The sequence below is a fragment of the Antedon bifida genome, chromosome 11 (assembly GCF_963402885.1).
Source record: "Antedon bifida chromosome 11, ecAntBifi1.1, whole genome shotgun sequence".
NCBI classification, from domain to species: Eukaryota; Metazoa; Echinodermata; class Crinoidea; order Comatulida; family Antedonidae; genus Antedon; species Antedon bifida.
The window spans coordinates 5,507,585-5,526,515 of record NC_136236.1 but is presented as its reverse complement, the minus strand read 5'-3'; the positions used below and the strand labels follow the sequence as shown (position 1 = coordinate 5,526,515).

The following is an 18,931-nucleotide window of genomic DNA, read 5'->3' as shown; positions in this document are numbered from 1 at the left end:
GTCAACTCTCCAAGTACCGGACTCTCTGAAAACTGAAAACTCTCCCAAAACCAGGCTTTTCTTGAGGTTAAAAAATATAGGTTCCCTAAAAATCCTTTTTTAAAATACATTCAGAATATCAGACTTTCCAGTGTGTTAGACAAACCAAAGAGTGTCTGGTATGATATTGGGAGAGTTGAATGTACTTCCTGCTGGAATATACATGAAAAAGGGGATAAAGAGACAGAACCACCTGTACTGGCTGCAGGCTTGTAGACAGTACATACATCTATTTTATGCTTGCCATATAAATTAACAACGATTCACACCTTGGGTTTCTGTGGCACCATCACATTGAATAATAAGTTTATTACGCAAGTTCAGAATTGACATTGCGATTATTTCAGCATTATTTCTTTGGTATCCACCCGAAGTTACCATGACAATGGGAATGCCACGGCTAATGGCTGCCTGAAAAACATACTCGTCTCTTTCAACAATGCCCTGAGGATGATGAAACAAAAAATTTAAAAATTGGAAATTCAATATCAAATTTTGTTTATGGTAATTCTATTTTCAAAATAGTTCAAATCTCCAAACACCAGTCTCTTTGAAAATGCTCAATCAGAACTATTTCAAGTTGAGTGGTTGTGTAAGAGTTCAATGCATTGGTTTACCTTCGGTGTTATGGAAAGCGCCCCCAAACTGTCGCCTTGTAGTATATCAGTTCCAGCATTGTACACAATCACATCCGGTGTAAATTCTTTCAACGCTGCTTCCAAATTTCTGATTGGAAAAAAAAAAAAGACTTAAATTGTTAAGTTCGGTTTGCTTGCCATTTTCTAATAATGAGAATTGTTTTAATTCATTTAATTCCTAGTTTCCACAGTCAATCAATTACAATTAAGGTAATTAAGATGTTATGACCCGTTTATACAAAGATTTTACTATTTTCTTTGAGGTTAATTTGGGTGTACTAGTGAACTGAAGGCAAATCCAGATGGATTGTAAATATTAGTAAAACATTACCTGCTAACTTGATCAAGATAGAATGGGTCTTCGAGAAACATCTCCAATTCCACCTTTCGATTAATTGCTCCTACAAAAAATTAAATTTCTGTTAAAGATGTATTTTCCCCCTGAAAAAATAATTTTTTACATTTTTTTTGTTTTGTTTGCCATTTTAATGTCACATAATAGTAAATTAAAAATATTTATTTACCTGAAAAAACTGTAATTTAAAGCAAAAAATAGTCAAAATGGCTACCAGCCAATGGGTTTTTGGTTGAATTTGACCATTTATTTTGTCATTTTATATGAGAAAACATTCTTGTTTTCATTATTTTTTTTCTGTATTTCAGTTTTTTAGTGACTTTATTTAGTGTTCTACAACCGCCATTTTGTTCTTTTGTGGTTTTATTCTTGCAGTGTTTTTATTTTTTAATTTTTTTATTTTTGTACTGTTTTTATTTTTGCAGTGTTTTTTCTTTTGCATTGTTTTATTTTTGTAGTGGTTTTATTTTAGCATTATTTTATTTTTGTAGTGGATTTATTTTGTTTTATTTTTTGCAGTATTTTTATCTCTGTTTTGTTTTTATTTTTGCATTGTTTTATTTTTGTAGTTATATTTTTTAGTAGTGTTTTTATTTTTGCAGTGGTTTATCTCTGTTATTGTTTATTTTTGCAGTGTTTATTTTGCAGTATTTTATTTTTGTAGTGGTTTTCTTTTTGCTTAGGAAAATTTGTTATTTTACAATAACTATGTGCTTTAGATACTCTTGAAAAGTTTATGCGAGTCAAGATTATTTAACAACACTTCTCAACACTTACTTTTAGCAAACCCATCATGGGGGTAAATGTGTCTGTTGTATACATCCATGATGTACACCCGATCATCGCCCATAAAGTCTCGTTCATGGCCGTTACCTTGATGAGCGTCAAGATCTACGATCATTGCTTTCTTGACGCCTTCCATTCGCTGAAGTAAAAACTAAAAAGAAATAAACGCATAACAGCATGCTGTCCTGGAAGCGCCTTTAATTGAAGGAAAGGAGTGATTTCTCGGCTACATGAGATAATTTTTTTGAATGATTGCAAAATAAAAATAGAGTATGATCAACTAGCATTCCTGCTTTCAACTAGTCATTCCATACACTGTATGTATACCAAGTACTGGTGATGACCTATCTGGTGGTGACTATATAGAATGCTCCCGAGACTTGACTACTGTATACTTCTATTTTTTTTGTTAGAATAGAGTCTATCTGGATAAGAGATGATCTATCTTTTGACCCCCTAGTTTGCGAATCAATATTTGTTGAAATCATCCGCCCTAATACAAAAAATATTATTACAGGAAGTATCTATAGAGCCCCATCAAATGATCCGCTTCTGTTTATTGATAAACTTGATTCAATCTTAGCCAAATTATCCAATGAAAACAAAATTAATTATATTCTTGGTGACTTCAATATTGATATATTAAAAAATGAATCTAATAATGAAGCTTGGCAATTTGTCAACTCTCTGTTTAGTAATTATTTTCTCCCCCTTATTCACAGACCATCCAGAATCACCAAGTCCTCTTTCTCACTGATTGACAATATTATAACTAATAAATTTGATTTCCCTAGTATTAGTGGACTATTATTTAGTGATATTTCGGACCATCTTCCCGTTTTTAATATTTCGTATTTTTCCTGTGATGTACGTAGCTCAGATAGGGATGAATCATTTAGATTTAGATGCATTAACCAAATCACTATTGATAAATTCCGTCAAGAATTGTCTAGCGAACAATGGATTGACATTCTAAATACCCAAAACCCAGATGATGCATACAACAAATTTGAACATACCTTTTCGTTACTTTACAATAAAACATTTCCATACAAAACTATCAAAAAAACTAAAACTAAACTCAAGACCTGGATGACCGACTCTCTTCTTAAGTCCATTAAATATAGGCAAAAATTATACTCAAACTTTCTTCATCGTCCCTCTGCGAAAAATGAAACAAAATATAAACAATGTCGCAACCGAATCAATTGTCTTATCAAAACTGCGAAATCAAATTATTTTAAAAATACTTTTATTAAACATAAAAATGACATCAGGGCCACTTGGAAAACTATTAATTCCCTTATAAAACAATCCTCTAACAAACAAAGTAATACTTTTTTTAACTGCAATGGTGAAATGTCAAATGATCCCACCAAGATTGCAAACTCTTTTAATTCATTTTTTACTGAAATTGGTCCCACCTTAGCTAACCAAATACCCAAGACAAACACATCGTATAAAGAATTTCTTCCTAACCCAAATATTCATTCTATTTTTTTATCCCCGGTCGATGAGGACGAAGTTATTAAAATTTTGCGTTCATTCAAGAGTAATAAGTCCCCCGGTATTGATGACCTACATGCGAATGTCATCAAGCAAGTTACTGAACTTATCTCCCTCCCTTTATGCCATATTTTTAACATTTCTTTAACTAAGGGAATTTTCCCAAGCAGATTGAAGATAGCTCGTGTAACACCCATCTTTAAATCTGGCAGTAAATCTGACTTAACGAACTATCGCCCTATTTCTATTTTACCTGTTTTCTCAAAAGCCCTAGAAAGAATTATTTACGACAGAACTTTTAATTTTATTACCAAATACGATATTTTATACTCTCAACAATTCGGCTTTCGTAAAAAATATAATACATCCATGGCTCTTATGGACCTTACTAACAAAATTGTGGACGCTTTTGAACGCAATGATTTCGCTATTGGACTCTTTATTGATCTTTCCAAAGCTTTTGACACTATCGATCATGATATTCTTTTATTTAAGTTATCCCATTATGGTATTCGAGGGCCTGCATTAAAGTTGTTTAAAAGTTACTTAGCAAATCGTTCTCAATGTACTAGATACTCAAACCACCTATCTCATTTTTCATCAGTCACATGCGGTGTCCCCCAAGGTTCTCTTTTAGGTCCACTTTTATTTATTTTATACATTAATGATTTATACCGATGCTCTAATCTTCTCTCGTTTTTTCTCTATGCTGACGACACAACCGTGTTCTATTCTTCCCCTAATATCCAATCTCTTTTTGATGACCTTAACACCAACTTAAAACACATGTCCATCTATTTTTCTAGTAATAAGTTATCTATCAATTATAAAAAGTGCAGCTTTATTCTTTTCCGGAGTCCCCAAAAAGACAGATTTATCAATACTACGCCATATAAGATTCTGATTGACAATTATGATATTCCACGTGTTGAAAGCGCAAAGTTTCTAGGTGTTTATCTCGATAGTGGTCTAACTTGGAAAACTCACATTAAAGAAATCGAGAACAAAACTTCCAAGAGCCTCGGTGTCATGTTTAGACTTTCTTCGTTCATTCCCCCAAATATCCTCCGTATTATTTACTGTTCTTTAATTCTTCCCTATCTGAGCTATTGTAACATTGTATGGGCAAATACTTACCCATCCAATCTCACCAAACTTCACATTATACAAAAAAAGGCTACTCGCATTATATCTGGCGTTCCACCCCGGTCTCATTCGTCTCATTTGTTTTCTAACTTGAATCTCCTTAATATTTTTGACATTAATATTTTTCAACAATTTATATTCGTGTACTCATCAATACATTTCCTTCTTCCTAAGCATCTGTGTAATTTTTTCATCCCAAATTCTGTTCGTCACTCGTACTGTACAAGAAACCAATTTAAGATCCATATACCGAAACATCGCACTAATTATTTTCAACATAACATAAGATTTTCCGGCTCCAATTTATGGAATAATTTACCTCCTGACATCGGCAACTCTATTTCAATAAAAACGTTTTCTTCCAAACTTAAGAAATACCTTATTGCAAAGTATTGATCTCTCTTTTTTATTCCGGCAATTTTTTCGAGTTTCATTTGTCAGTTCTTGGTCAGGATATGATTTGCTGTCATTCTGATCGTTGTTTTTTTTTCCTCCTTTTGCTGTCTTGTTATGTCCCTGTCCTTACGTCCTGTATTTTTGAATTTTCGACCGTCTTACCTGTGTCTGTAAATAGGCTGGCCCGCCACAAGATTTGTATCTTCTTGGGCACTGCCTACTTCCTTTTATTGATACCTGTATACTTTTTTTTTTTATCATCAATTGACATGTTTTATATTCTACTTGAATTTGTTATGATTACCTAATTTTATTGAAGGAAGAAATAAATGTCTAGTTGAATTGAATTGAATATCACTTAATCTCTCCTTTTTTTTACCAACATGCAGTACTATGTTCTGTTTGTGTCTTAGAGTTTTAATTCTAGCAAAGGCTAGTTAATTCTTTCATTATACCTTCCATACAAAGCATGTATTTAATTAATTAATTATAAAGTCTCACTGTTGTTTTAAATTGAGTTTTTGAGTTTATCTAACAACACATTATTTTTTCCCATAGTGAAGAGAATGAAAGAAAGATTTGTATCAAGAAAAGCAGGGAGAAAGAGAAGAAGAAGGAGAAAGAAAAAGAAGAAGGAGAAAGAAAGCAGTGAAAGAGAAAGAAAGCAGTGAAAGAGAAAGAAAGCAGTGAAAGTTCAAAGACATTTAAGTGAAGTTTGTGTCATGCTCAACGATCTTTATGGATCTGAGGTGAGTAAAGATAACAAAATATTACAAATAGTACTTTATATTGGTTTTATAGTGATTAGTCATGCATAAAACTGTATAGTGACCCATCTCACCAAAGTCTCTGATATCGCACATTGAAATAATCAATATAATAGCAAACTCCTGGGGTTCGCTTGAAAATGATTCAATCTGGTCACCATTATGTGTTAATGTTCACTTTCATAGCCCACCATGGTTCAGGTAAATATACCCTTTGAAAAAAAAACTACCGTCGTTTACCGTAGATCACTGTAAAACAACACTTTTTACTGGTTATTACCGTCGTAAACTATGGTAAACACCGTTGCAAACTATGGTAAACAACGTTGCTATAAATGTCATAAAATACATCGCCAAGGTAATCCCTTGTCACCACTAATTATAACCAGGGTCATATCAATAAACATGCCGGTGATTTATGGAAGGCTACTACTACTAAGCCCCTCCCTCTACTACTAGAGTCTAGGCTAGATAGGCTTCCTTACCTACTACAGTGTATATTACATTACGTTTCTTAAATTGGTATTTTAACCAATTCTAAAAACGCTTTTATTTCAAACTGTAAAATAAGCCTATACAGTACTAGCCTAGGCCTAGTACCAAAAACTGTTTGTGCACACATATCCAATTACACGGCGGCCAAACCATCATCATCTCTGCAGCTCATCGCGCTCGACTCTTTCATACACGTTACCGCCGGCGCGGCAACACCACCATATATCCACCTATCAGATGTGCGCCCTCTACATTTACTTTATTAAAGCACGCAAACATCTTTGATTAAAGTTAATGAACGACAACGACAGTACAGTTACAAATAGCGATGTAGTCCTAGTTTTAATTTATATAAATATCGTTGATATAAAGTTTGCGATACACCACTCTGAAAAGAACTGTTGTGTTTCTCTATAAATATCGTATCACTTTGTAACAATTACATATTATGTGTTTGACCATGGAGGAAATGTATATACATGGTTGAACTCGATCTGTATGTATTATGATACATTTTTGTATATAGTACTTTACTTTTTAATACTAAGGCCTACAGTTTGTTGTGTTGGCTTTCAATCACGCGAGTTTGTTGGACTCAAATAGGCCTACAACTTGCTATTATTTGTTAATATACAAATTAACGGCGAATCAACGCGCATTCATATTTTTTACGTATTTCTTAACGATAGTAAATAGCGATACCGTAATGTTAATTTAACGACAACGGTATTGAATATCGTTATGTTCAGTTGTTTTTCTAGTAACACCCTTAACTATCAGAACTCAATCCGCCGTATTAAATTATTAAATGATACATTTAGGCCTAAATTGATATAGTAATTTACTTTTTGATACGCGTATGTTAAAAATTGAGCATTAGGCGTACACTAATCTGGTTGTTGCCATAACATTTTTTTTCTATACCGTATGTCGTCATTTAAACCGTTTAAATGACGACACCACTGTCCATTAATCACTCTATGTTTTCAATGAATTGTCGGCGAATGTTTACCCTGCCTCGTTTCAAATCCACAACGACGTTGAGCAACGTTGTGTTATATAAAATTCAATATTCCCTTAGAATGACATGTGTTTAAAAATATAGACATTTATAATTAGGCCTACCTATGAACCAAAACATGAAATTTCCTCTAATTGTGTTATAATATCACTCTATGTTTCCAATGAATTACGGTCGGCGACAACTAATTACCGATATAAATATGTTACACATAATAAAAAGGAGAGTATTTGGTATAACATGCATGTATGTATGTGCTACCCATTATAAATATTGGGTATCACAACTAATTACCGATATAATGTTACACATTAATAAAAAGGATAGTATTTTGGTATGAAATGCACATAAAGTGTGCCACCCATTATAAATATTGGGTAGCACAAATAATTACCGATATAAATATGTTACACATTAACAAAAAGGATAGTATTTTGGTATAAAATGCACATTAAGTCTGTGCTACCCATTATTAGGTAGATTGTTAGCGAAAATGTTTTCACTGTCCCGTTTACACAACAACGTTGAGCAACGTTGTGTAATATAGCCTATTGTAAAATGGCTATTCCTGCCTTAAAATTGGCACTGGTATAAAATATAAACATTAATAATTACTTAAGTATCAGAAAACTGAATTGCTTCGAACTGTGTTGTAATGATATCGGTAGGTCTTCTGTTACTAAGGAATGTTAACGAATGTTTCCCTGTCCCGTTTACACAATAACGTTGAGCAACGTTGTGTTATTTTATAACATTCTATCCTTGTCTTAAAATTGGCACTGATATAAAAATATAAACATTAGTAATTACTTAAATATCAGAAAATGAAATGCCTCTAATTGTGTTGTAATATCGGTAGGTCCAGCGTTGCCAAAGGGATTATTAGCGAATGTTTTCCCTGTCCCGTTTACACAACAACGTTGAGCAACGTTGTGTTATATTATAAATACCCTATTGGCCATAAAATTGGCACGGGTATAAAATATAAACATTTATAAGTAATTTTGAACCAGAAAATGAAATGCCTCTAATTGTGTTGTAATATCGGTAGGTCCAGCGTTGTTGCCACATGGATTATTAGCGAATGTTTTCCCTGTCCCGTTTTTTACACAACAACGTTGAGCAACGTTGTGTTATATTATAAAATGCCCTATGGGTCATAAAAGTGGAACGGGTATAAAATATAAACATTTATAAGTAATTTTGAACCAGAAAATGAAATGCCTCTAATTGTGTTGTAATATCGGTAGGTCCAGCGTTGCCACAGGGATTTTTAGCGAATGTTTTCCCTGTCCCGTTTACACAACAACGTTGAGCAACGTTGTGTTATATTATAAAATTCCCTATTCATAAAAGTGACACGGGTATAAAATATAAACATTTATAAGTAAGTTTGAACCAGAAATGAAATGCCTCTAATTGTGTTGTAATATCGGTAGATAGCCAACGTTGCCAAAAGGATTATTAGCGAATGTTTTCCCTGTCCTGTTTACACAACAACGTTGAGCAATGTTGTGTTATATTATAAAATGCCCTATGGGCCATAAAAGTGGCACGGGTATAAAATATAAGCATTTATAAGTAATTTTGAACACTAATTGTGTTGTAATATCGGTAGGTCCAGCGTTGCCGAAGGGATTATTAGCGAATGTTTTCACTGTCCCGTTTACACAACAACGTTGAGCAAAGTTGTGTTATATTATAAAATGCCCTATGGGCCATAAAAGTGGCACGGGTATAAAATATAAACATTTATAAGTAATTTTGAACCAGAAAATGAAATGCCTCTAATTGTGTTGTAATATCGGTAGGTCCAGCGTTGCCGAAGGGATTATTAGCGAATGTTTTCCCTGTCCCGTTTACACAACAACGTTGAGCAACGTTGTGTTATATTATAAAATTCCCTATTCATAAAAGTGACACGGGTATAAAATATAAACATTTATAAGTAAGTTTGAACCAGAAATGAAATGCCTCTAATTGTGTTGTAATATCGGTAGATAGCCAACGTTGCCAAAGGGATTATTAGCCAATGTTTTTTCTGTCCCGTTTACACACCAACGTTGAGCAACGTTGTGTTATATTATAAAATGCCACATCCCTGCTTTAAAATTGGCACTGATATAAAAATATAAACATTAATAACTACTAAAGTATCAGAACATAAAATTGTCTCGAATTGTGTTGTAATATAGGTATCCAACGTTGCCAAAGGAATTAATAGCGAATGTTTTCCCTGTCCCGTTTCAAATACACACAGCAACGTTGAGCAACATTATACAATTCTATCCTTGCCTTAAAATTGGCACTGATAAAAAATATTAACATTAATAATTATTAATTACTTAAATATCAGAAAATGAAATTGTCTCTAATTATGTTTTAACATTGGTATGTCGCATTATGTTGCCAAGGAATTATTAGCGAATGTTTTCCCTGTCTCGTTTGAAATACACAATATGCAACAACGTTGAACAATGATGTGTTATAATTATACAAGGCCTATCCTTGCCTTAAATTGGCACAATATAAACAGTTTTAATTAATGTTGAACAAGAAAATGAAATTGTCTCTAATCGTGTTATAATATATCGGTAGGTCGCCTTTGTTGCCACTAATTGTTTTCTCTGTCCCGTTTCAAATACACAAGGTTGAGCAACATTATAAAATGCCTATCTCTGCCTTAATTGGCACTGATAAAAAAAAAAATAAACATTAATACAGTAATTACTTAATTATCAGAAAATGAAATTGCCTCTAGTTGTGTTGAAATGATATCGGTAGGTCGCCTATGTTGCCAAGGGATTAGCGAATGTTTTGCCTGTCTCGTTTCAAATCCACAACAACGTTGAGCAACGTTGTGTTATATAAGATTTAACTATAATTCCCTTATATAGACTGAAATGTGTCTAAGAATATAGACATTTATAATTACCTATGAACTAAAACATGGCATTTGTAAAATCACTCTATGTTGCCAATGAATTGTTGGCGAATGTTTACCCTGCTTTTCAAATCCACAACAACGTTGAGCAACGTTGTGTTATATAACATTTAAGTATCACTCCCTTATATTATAGACTAACATGTGTCTAAGAATATAGACATTTATAATTAGGCCTACCTATGAACCAACAAAAATAAAATTTCATTTAATTGTGTTATAATTATAACTCTATGTTTCCAATGAATTGTCGGCGAATGTTTACCTGCCTCGTTTCAAATCCACAACAACGTTGAGCAACGTTGTGTTATATAAGATTTAACTATAATTCCTAATTTGTGTTTAGGTAGCCTATATGTTGTTTATGAATTGACAGCGAATGTTGTCATATTCCGTTTCAACGTTGAGCAACGTTGTGTTATATATAGGCCTACAAGTCATATTTAATATTACCTTAAACTGATATGGGTATAAAAATATAAACATTTTAAATATAATTGTCTATACAAGGGACATCGAATGTATATAATTTATTTTTAAACCAGAAAATAAATTTCCTCTAATTTGTGTTTAGGTAGCCTATACGTTGTTTAGGAATTGACAGCGAATGTTGTCATATTCCGTTTCAACGTTGAGCAACGTTGTGTTATATAAAGGCCTACAAGTCATATTTAATATTACCATAAACTGATATGGGTATAAAAATATAAACATTTTAAATATAATTGTCTATAAAAGGGACATCGAATGTATATAATTTATTTTGAAACCAGAAAATAAATTTCCTCTAATTTGTGTTTAGGTAGCCTATACGTTGTTCAGGAATTGACAGCGAATGTTGTCATATTCCGTTTCAACGTTGAGCAACGTTGTTTTATAATATATAGGCCTACAAGTCATATTTAATATTACCATAAACTGATATGGGTATAAAAATATAAACATTTTAAATATAATTGTCTATAAAAGGGACATCGAATGTATATAATTTATTTTTAAACCAGAAAATAAATTTCCTCTAATTTGTGTTTAGGTAGCCTATACGTTGTTCAGGAATTGACAGCGAATGTTGTCATATTCCGTTTCAACGTTGAGCAACGTTGTTTTATAATATATAGGCCTACAAGTCATATTTAATATTACCATAAACTGATATGGGTATAAAAATATAAACATTTTAAATATAATTGTCTATAAAAGGGACATCGAATGTATATAATTTATTTTTAAACCAGAAAATAAATTTCCTCTAATTTGTGTTTAGGTAGCCCATGGGTAGCCTATACGTTGTTTAGGAATTGACAGCGAATGTTGTCTTATTCCGTTTCAACGTTGAGCAACGTTGTTTTATAATATAGCCTATAGGCCTACAAGTCATATTTAATATTATCATAAACTGATATGGGTATAAAAATATAAACATTTTAAATATAATTGTCTATAAAAGGGACATCGAATGTATATAATTTATTTTGAAACCAGAAAATAAATTTCCTCTAATTTGTGTTTAGGTAGCCTACGTTGTTTAGGAATTGACAGCGAATGTTATCATATTCCGTTTCAACGTTGAGCAACGTTGTTTTATAATATATAGGCCTACAAGTCATATTTAATATTACCATAAACTGATATGGGTATAAAAATATAAACATTTTAAATATAATTGTCTATAAAAGGGACATCGAATGTATATAATTTATTTTTAAACCAGAAAATAAATTTCCTCTAATTTGTGTTTAGGTAGCCTATATACGTTGTTTATGAATTGACAGCGAATGTTGTCATATTCCGTTTCAACGTTGAGCAACGTTGTGTTATATATAGGCCTACAAGTCATATTTAATATTACCATAAACTGATATGGGTATAAAAATATAAACATTTTAAATATAATTGTCTATAAAAGGGACATCGAATGTATATAATTTATTTTTAAACCAGAAAATAAATTTCCTCTAATTTGTGTTTAGGTAGCCTATACGTTGTTTAGGAATTGACAGCGAATGTTGTCATATTCCGTTTCAACGTTGAGCAACGTTGTGTTATATATAGGCCTACAAGTCATATTTAATATTACCATAAACTGATATGGGTATAAAAATATAAACATTTTAAATATAATTGTCTATAAAAGGGACATCGAATGTATATAATTTATTTTGAAACCAGAAAATAAATTTCCTCTAATTTGTGTTTAGGTAGCCGACGTTGTTCAGGAATTGACAGCGAATGTTGTCATATTCCGTTTCAACGTTGAGCAACGTTGTTTTATGATATATAGGCCTACAAGTCATATTTAATATTACCATAAACTGATATGGGTATAAAAATATAAACATGAAGAAAAGGCGAATTGTCATGAAATTGTCAGAAAATGTTTCCCATGCCCCCTTTTAAATACACATCACAACATTTCCCTCATTAAACTATACTTTATGTGTATCCGACATCACAATACACTTATGCACATTATTCCAATATTTGACACATTTATATCGGTAATCAATAATTTTGCTACCTATATTTATAATGCATTTCATACCAAAATACTATCCTTTTTATTAATGTGTAACATATTTATATCGGTTCTTAGTGCCCACTAATTTCGCGCAGTGCCTTTGGGAGGACGGAGAGGAGAATGTATCACGCGGAAGCGTACTAATTAACGGATGATTTTGAAACTCGGACTGGGCATGCGCAAACCCCAAAGCAAGGAAAGAAAAGAGAGTGTACGAGATATATAATGTATGCCTACAGTAGTCTGTGAGACCTGTTCAATAAAAATGTTTTGGCGATAGGTGTATATAGATGAATAAGTGGTTGATTATAGTGAGTCAGCGGCTGGGAAAATAAAATTGGATAAATCTAAAAGTGATACTTCTAATTATGTATGGTTAAAATTGGAATCACATTTTATTTTTGTTCATCACTTTGATGATTTATAAAAAAAATTGTAAACCAATCCAAGTTTGTAAGGAACAAAATCACAAGTTTTTGTTGAAGTCTGTGTTTTTGAAAAATCTTTAAAACAGTGACCTGCAATAACGTCAATATTTAAATTTGTTTTGGGTCTCTCTTCTTTCAAAATATCCATATAGGTAATGAGGATTGTTTATGTATTTGTTTGCATCTACCCTAAACGCAACAAAGGTATCTTATGCAATGTAAATCTGCAGATGTTAATCTATCAGTTATTTTGTATATCAGTGTAATGTCTATAGGTAATAACATGTTAGCGACCCATCAACATTTTATACGACTGCATTTATTGAGAATATAAAAATTTACAGTGAATGAAAATTAAAGTTTTAAAACTCTTTTAGTTAATTATAAACTTTTAAATATTGATTGTAACTAAATATACAGTATACAACGTAACAAGGATTCATCATTAACTGCTATGTTTAATCCATGTGTTACCTTGATATCTGAAACCCAACAATGTTAAAACAATAAATTTAGCATGTTCCATTATAAACTTAGGTAAATTATCAAACACCATTGACGAAATCAGAGCTTCTAAACTGTAAGCTTCTGATTGGTGTATTACCTGTCATTTAATTAGCAAATGTTACGATCAACCTGAAGGCCTAAGTCATTATAAACACATTTGGGTAATTGGGATGACCGATGACCAGCCTAGGTCAGGTCAATCGATGTGTCGTTAAGTCTAAAAAGTTCAACAGTTAAACCATGGAGAAACTTATTTCTCCATGGTTAAACCTATAATGAAAAATATATGAATATTGTTTGCGTTCAATGGTTCAATGCAAACCCATGCAAACGTCATGGTAACTTCCGGTACGGTAATACATTTTCTAATAAATATAATCAATTAATGCACATTAAGTATTAGCCTACCAATTAACTATAAAAAAATTGACAAAAAATGAAGCTGCTTTAATAAATATTGAACACAAAGTTAATTTGCAGAACTGTTACTTCAAAGTTCGGAACGTCCGATAGGGTAGGCCTACTACACGGAAATACAAAAAAAACTATGATGAACAAAAATATTCTCTTCTCAGCCCTCTACTTCTATAACGTTATGGACGTCAGTAGTGGGTACTGTATAATAAAAATAATTTAGTTTTATACATTTTAATATAGTGGCAGAAAAAACATTTACTATAAAAATCCAAAGGGTAAATAAAATATCCGCGAACAAAGTGCAATGTACCCGGCCACGCATGAAAGGGCCAAGTGGCGTATTCGTAAATAAAAAAAAATCGTTTGCGTAAACCTTTTTTTTTGTATGAGTGGGCGAAATGTTATCAATAGTATACGACAGGCTTTATTCTAGTCGTTGGAGTTGTAAACACAACGAAAGTGACGGTGGGCAGAATTTTAAAAGTAACTATGGTATGGTATGGTCCCTGGATGTATGTGCAGTAGCATGACCCAGATCGACGCTTGTGAACTGGGCGAACTTCTAAATATAGTTCTAAAATTCGTACAAAAGGGCACCGCCAGACAAACGCGCTGTACGCTACTGGTCTACTCTACTATAAAAGCTTTTAGTCACTGTAACTTGATACATCTCATCAGCATTTTAATATTGAAAACGAGGCTAGTATTATTACTCTATATTCCACTATCTTACTGTAGTTTGATCAATTCTGTTTGTCTGTACAGTCATCGAATAATTCTATTCAGCTGAATTAACCTAATCTATGCTTTCCTGTTTATTGATGTCCCATAATTTGGGTTCCTATTGTTCCTTATTTTTTTTTGCAGGTAGACACTGTGTATCAAAAGTGTGTATATATTAACATAGTTTCTAAGTACTGTATATTCCTTTGTTCATTATACTAATTAATATGCTAATTTAGTGTCCAAGGTTATGTATGTGGGTTGCATTTAATTGGTATTAGTATTACAGTTTATTTTTGACTTGGTTTTATCGAACTTCCGTTATTATATTTTTATACTCATATATTTTTATATTGTTTATTTATTTTTTATTTTTATTTTAACCATATTTAATGAGGGTGATCCATCCAGCATTTGCTGATCATTTGGGACCCTCAGAACAGATACAATATACAAAAAACAACAAGAACAGAAAAGTAAAAAAAAAACCAAAAAAATAAAATTAATTACATAAAACTAAAAATCCTTGACAAATAGAAAATAACAGATATGTTAAATTAAGCAAAATATAAAATATATATATATATATCGTTTTCCAAATAAATTATTATTATTATTATTATTATTATGCCAAGCTAGCCAAGTCCGAGAGATTTAATATACAGTATTAATGTTATTTAATACAGTAGGAGGCCATGATTTCAGACCGTGATATTTACTGTATATAGGTACTGTATCATGTACAGGATTTGTACAATAAATAATCCTACATACAATAACATTGAAAACTGTGTAGAGCATGTCCTTGGTCAACTCTACAAATAGCTCTCAGGCTAAACTCGTTGTATGTAAATTAGCTATGAATTACATGCATACAGTAGACCAGACTGAGTTCACCGCGTTACGGTAAATATTCGGCTTACCGCGTTAAGGTCTGTCAAACTTTATGTGACAAAAAAATGTGATGTGCCCATATATGGACATCATGATGTCATATCACCATATTTGGGCACATCACATTTTTTTTGTCAAACTAGTTTGATAGTGTAGACAGAGTATTAAAGTACCTAACAGTAATATGAACAATGTTTGACCGTCGTCGCGTCGCGACTGGGCCGACGGTCGAGTAAAAAATCTTAACTTTAGTTCCTCGCATTAATAACAAAAAGTGTATGATGTAATCCGGCGGCCGGATCTACAAACGCAAGGGAAATATAAAAATTTAAAAAAACATTAATTAAAAAAGCCGTTTTATATCAAAAATTAAATTGGATGATTTTGAACTATGCCGTAGAAAAATGAAAAGGCAAATTACACTTAGAAAAAATGGCAATGCTGATGACTGGATCTCAAAGGAGATACAAATAAAACTAGACATGAACTCGACGAGTTAGTTATCCGCACGATAAAAGCCATGTGCACGTCATACGTTGGAGTTTGGCACACAGAGAAAGATTATGGCATTATGACCTGAACTGAAGAATATAATATGTTGTTACAAGTATATTCTGAATACATATTATTACATACAGTGCGGAATAGGTAAAATTACGGGACCCGTCATTTATTCCTATTTTTAACATGGCGACGGTATCAAAATGAAACACAAAGATAGGAATTTTCGGAAGGAAATTATCTCAGCAACAATATATTAACGTAGAAGAAATTTGAATACGTTAAATATAGATGCGCGCTCTTTTAAATGTGATGAACTATAACGCAAAAGATGAAAATATGACTTTTTTCATCATCTAAGAAAAGAGCCAAAATATGAAAAAGGTGACATCCTTTAAACAGGGCCCTGCTTTAAAGTTGTTAAACATGATGTATAGATATTTCTTGTGAGCAGCAGGCACAAGTGGAAGTGAGGTATAATCATCATCATAATGAAGATAATCACCTTAGTTGCCTAGCAACTGGCAAGAACACATTCCTGACTTCCCAATTCCCAACAGTGGTCACTTTGACCCATTTGGAATAAGCTGCATTCTTCTCTACTGACCTATAAACTATATTATTATTATACATTGTAAAAACAGATACATTCAAATGAATAAAACCAAACAGAAAGATATAAATGGAAAAAATGTATTCATAAAAAATCATAGGGTTAAATTTTATATGAACACTCAACACTTATTCAGACATTACTTTCTATAGCTTAAGTTTTACTTAAACTTGTTCTGAGTGTAATTTTACAAACGAACATCTCTTCGTTCTCAATAGTAAATACTGTTTTGAGAACTTCGTTCATGGATAAATTCGGAAATCTTACTCATCCAAACCATGTGATACGGCAGTAAATATCACCGTTGTTTTTATAGTTAGGCCTAACACTCAATAACACCGTAGTTTACCGTCGTTTACTCTCGTGAACAAGAACAGCTAACTGGTCCGAATAAAAAATACCGGACACGCTATTTTCACTTTACAATCATTTATACCACCGTTTTATATACATTATGTAAATATATTTTACGGTGATTGCAAATCACGTTGTGATAAAATCACGTTCATTTTTCTAACTCGATTGTCTTCAAAACATATTTTAGATGTTTCTTTGATCTTTGAAAGAAAATCTTATAAAGAGTATTTAGTGGACAGAATTAATATTTCTTGTGTATCTCCATCATTTGTATTTTTACCTATCGTATTTAATATCAGCGAATGATTAAACTGCACTCCTGATTTGGCCAAGTTTAAATTAATATTAGTAGGCCTCTGTAGTCTACTACAATTTGTAAGCGTAATTGGCTGTAGGCCTTGACCGTCGTCGCGTCGCGACTGGGCCGAGTGAAAAATCTTTATTAGTTCCTCGAAATTATAACAAAAATAACCCTTAACAGTTTATGATGTAATCCGGCGACCGGATCTACAAGCGCAACGGAAAGATGAACATTTAAAAAAACATTAATTAAAAAGCCGTTTTAAATCATCACGATTGATTGATTTTGAACTATGCCGTAGAAAAATGAAAAGGCAAATTACACTGAGAAAAAATGGCAATGCTTATGACTGGATCTCAAAGTAAGGAGATAAAATAAGCAAATGTGTTAAATCAAATTGCCAGAAAGAATTGTGCTGAAATGGGGGTTGACTTGTTCTAAACTTGTTCTATCTGTCTACAATTCACGTTTGCAATTAAACACGCTACTGTATGTTTGCATGATAGTTATTTCCCCATTATCAGCCGCCTTTGGAATTGCTTTATTAGGCGTATAGCATTGTTTATTTCTAAATACAATCTGTTATTACTCTATGGTTATTGCAGATTGTGTTGCCATTGATGATCAAATAAAATAACTACAGTCGTAAGTTCTCTCATTATTCTCTTAATGTTAACTTAATATCAGTGTTTCATTTATTTATTTATTTGACCAACAAACCATAATATAAAAAAGAGATGAATTGGTCAGGGACTGCAATAAAGTAAATAAACATGAATTAAGAGTCCTATGATCTAAACTGAAATAAATTAAAAAAATATATATATTTAAACGTGAATACTAAATAAAAATTATTATATACGAAATAAATATAATAAATCGGCCCGGGACGATTTGGCCCGGAACGCATGAAATACATATCACCGAATTGTTTGGTTAATTGTACAATTCGGTTTACCCAGGGAAGAGTGCACACTCTTCCCTGGTTAAACCGCATTTTTATAGCGGTAGGCCTATCTTTTATGAGCCTGAAAATGAAAGGAACAAAATATTATTTATTTATTATAATTATTTCATTAGCATTTTACTTCAACTTGTAAATGCGTTGCTCAAGAGATGTATATGACCGCTCAACACTTGTTCAGGCATTATACTTTAGCTTAAGTTTAAGTTCTACTAAACGAAGGGATGTTTTGAGTAACTTCGTTCATAGATAAATTTGGAAATTTCACTCATCTAAACCATGTGATAAGACTGTAAATATCATCGTTGTTTTTTTATAGTTAACTATCAATAACACCGTTGTTTACCGTCATGACAACCATGGACCTAAGGTATATAACAATCTGGTCATTTCCGGATAAAAAATACGAACACGCTATTTTCACCTCATTTCCACATCATTTATATACCACCGTTTTTATATATTTTATGGTAATTGCAAATGTAATAAACATAGTTTTTCAATGACTTCACATTTCTTTGAAAATCAAATAGAATAGTTATGTATAAAGAATAAAATGTATTTTAAATTTAAGAGGTAAGGATTGTATGATAGGCAATACTCTTAAACCACCCA

General features: G+C 32.1%; 3 protein-coding genes across 4 annotated transcripts in view; 2 read left to right on the top strand and 1 right to left on the bottom strand.

Moving 5' to 3' along the window:
• Positions 1-18,931, top strand: part of LOC144856385 (caveolin-1-like) — a 237,281-nt gene that overhangs the window by 30,316 nt on the left and 188,034 nt on the right. The gene's annotated exons all lie outside the window — the stretch shown is intronic.
• The window catches only part of LOC144856347 (pleckstrin homology domain-containing family G member 7-like), a 115,551-nt gene that overhangs the window by 8,965 nt on the left and 87,655 nt on the right, over positions 1-18,931 (top strand). The window contains exon 2 of the mRNA XM_078714333.1: positions 5,425-5,615. The gene's annotated coding sequence lies outside the window, so the exon portion shown is untranslated. The remainder of the gene's footprint in view (positions 1-5,424; positions 5,616-18,931) is intronic.
• LOC144856359 (histone deacetylase 11-like) overlaps positions 1-18,931 on the bottom strand; it is a 29,651-nt gene that overhangs the window by 3,256 nt on the left and 7,464 nt on the right. For both annotated transcript variants that reach the window (XM_078714346.1, XM_078714347.1), the window contains 4 exons: positions 1,810-1,969; positions 1,009-1,078; positions 657-765; positions 309-483 (listed from right to left, as the gene is read on the bottom strand). In XM_078714346.1, coding sequence (XP_078570472.1) covers positions 309-483; positions 657-765; positions 1,009-1,078; positions 1,810-1,969 — 514 coding nt within the window. The remainder of the gene's footprint in view (positions 1-308; positions 484-656; positions 766-1,008; positions 1,079-1,809; positions 1,970-18,931) is intronic.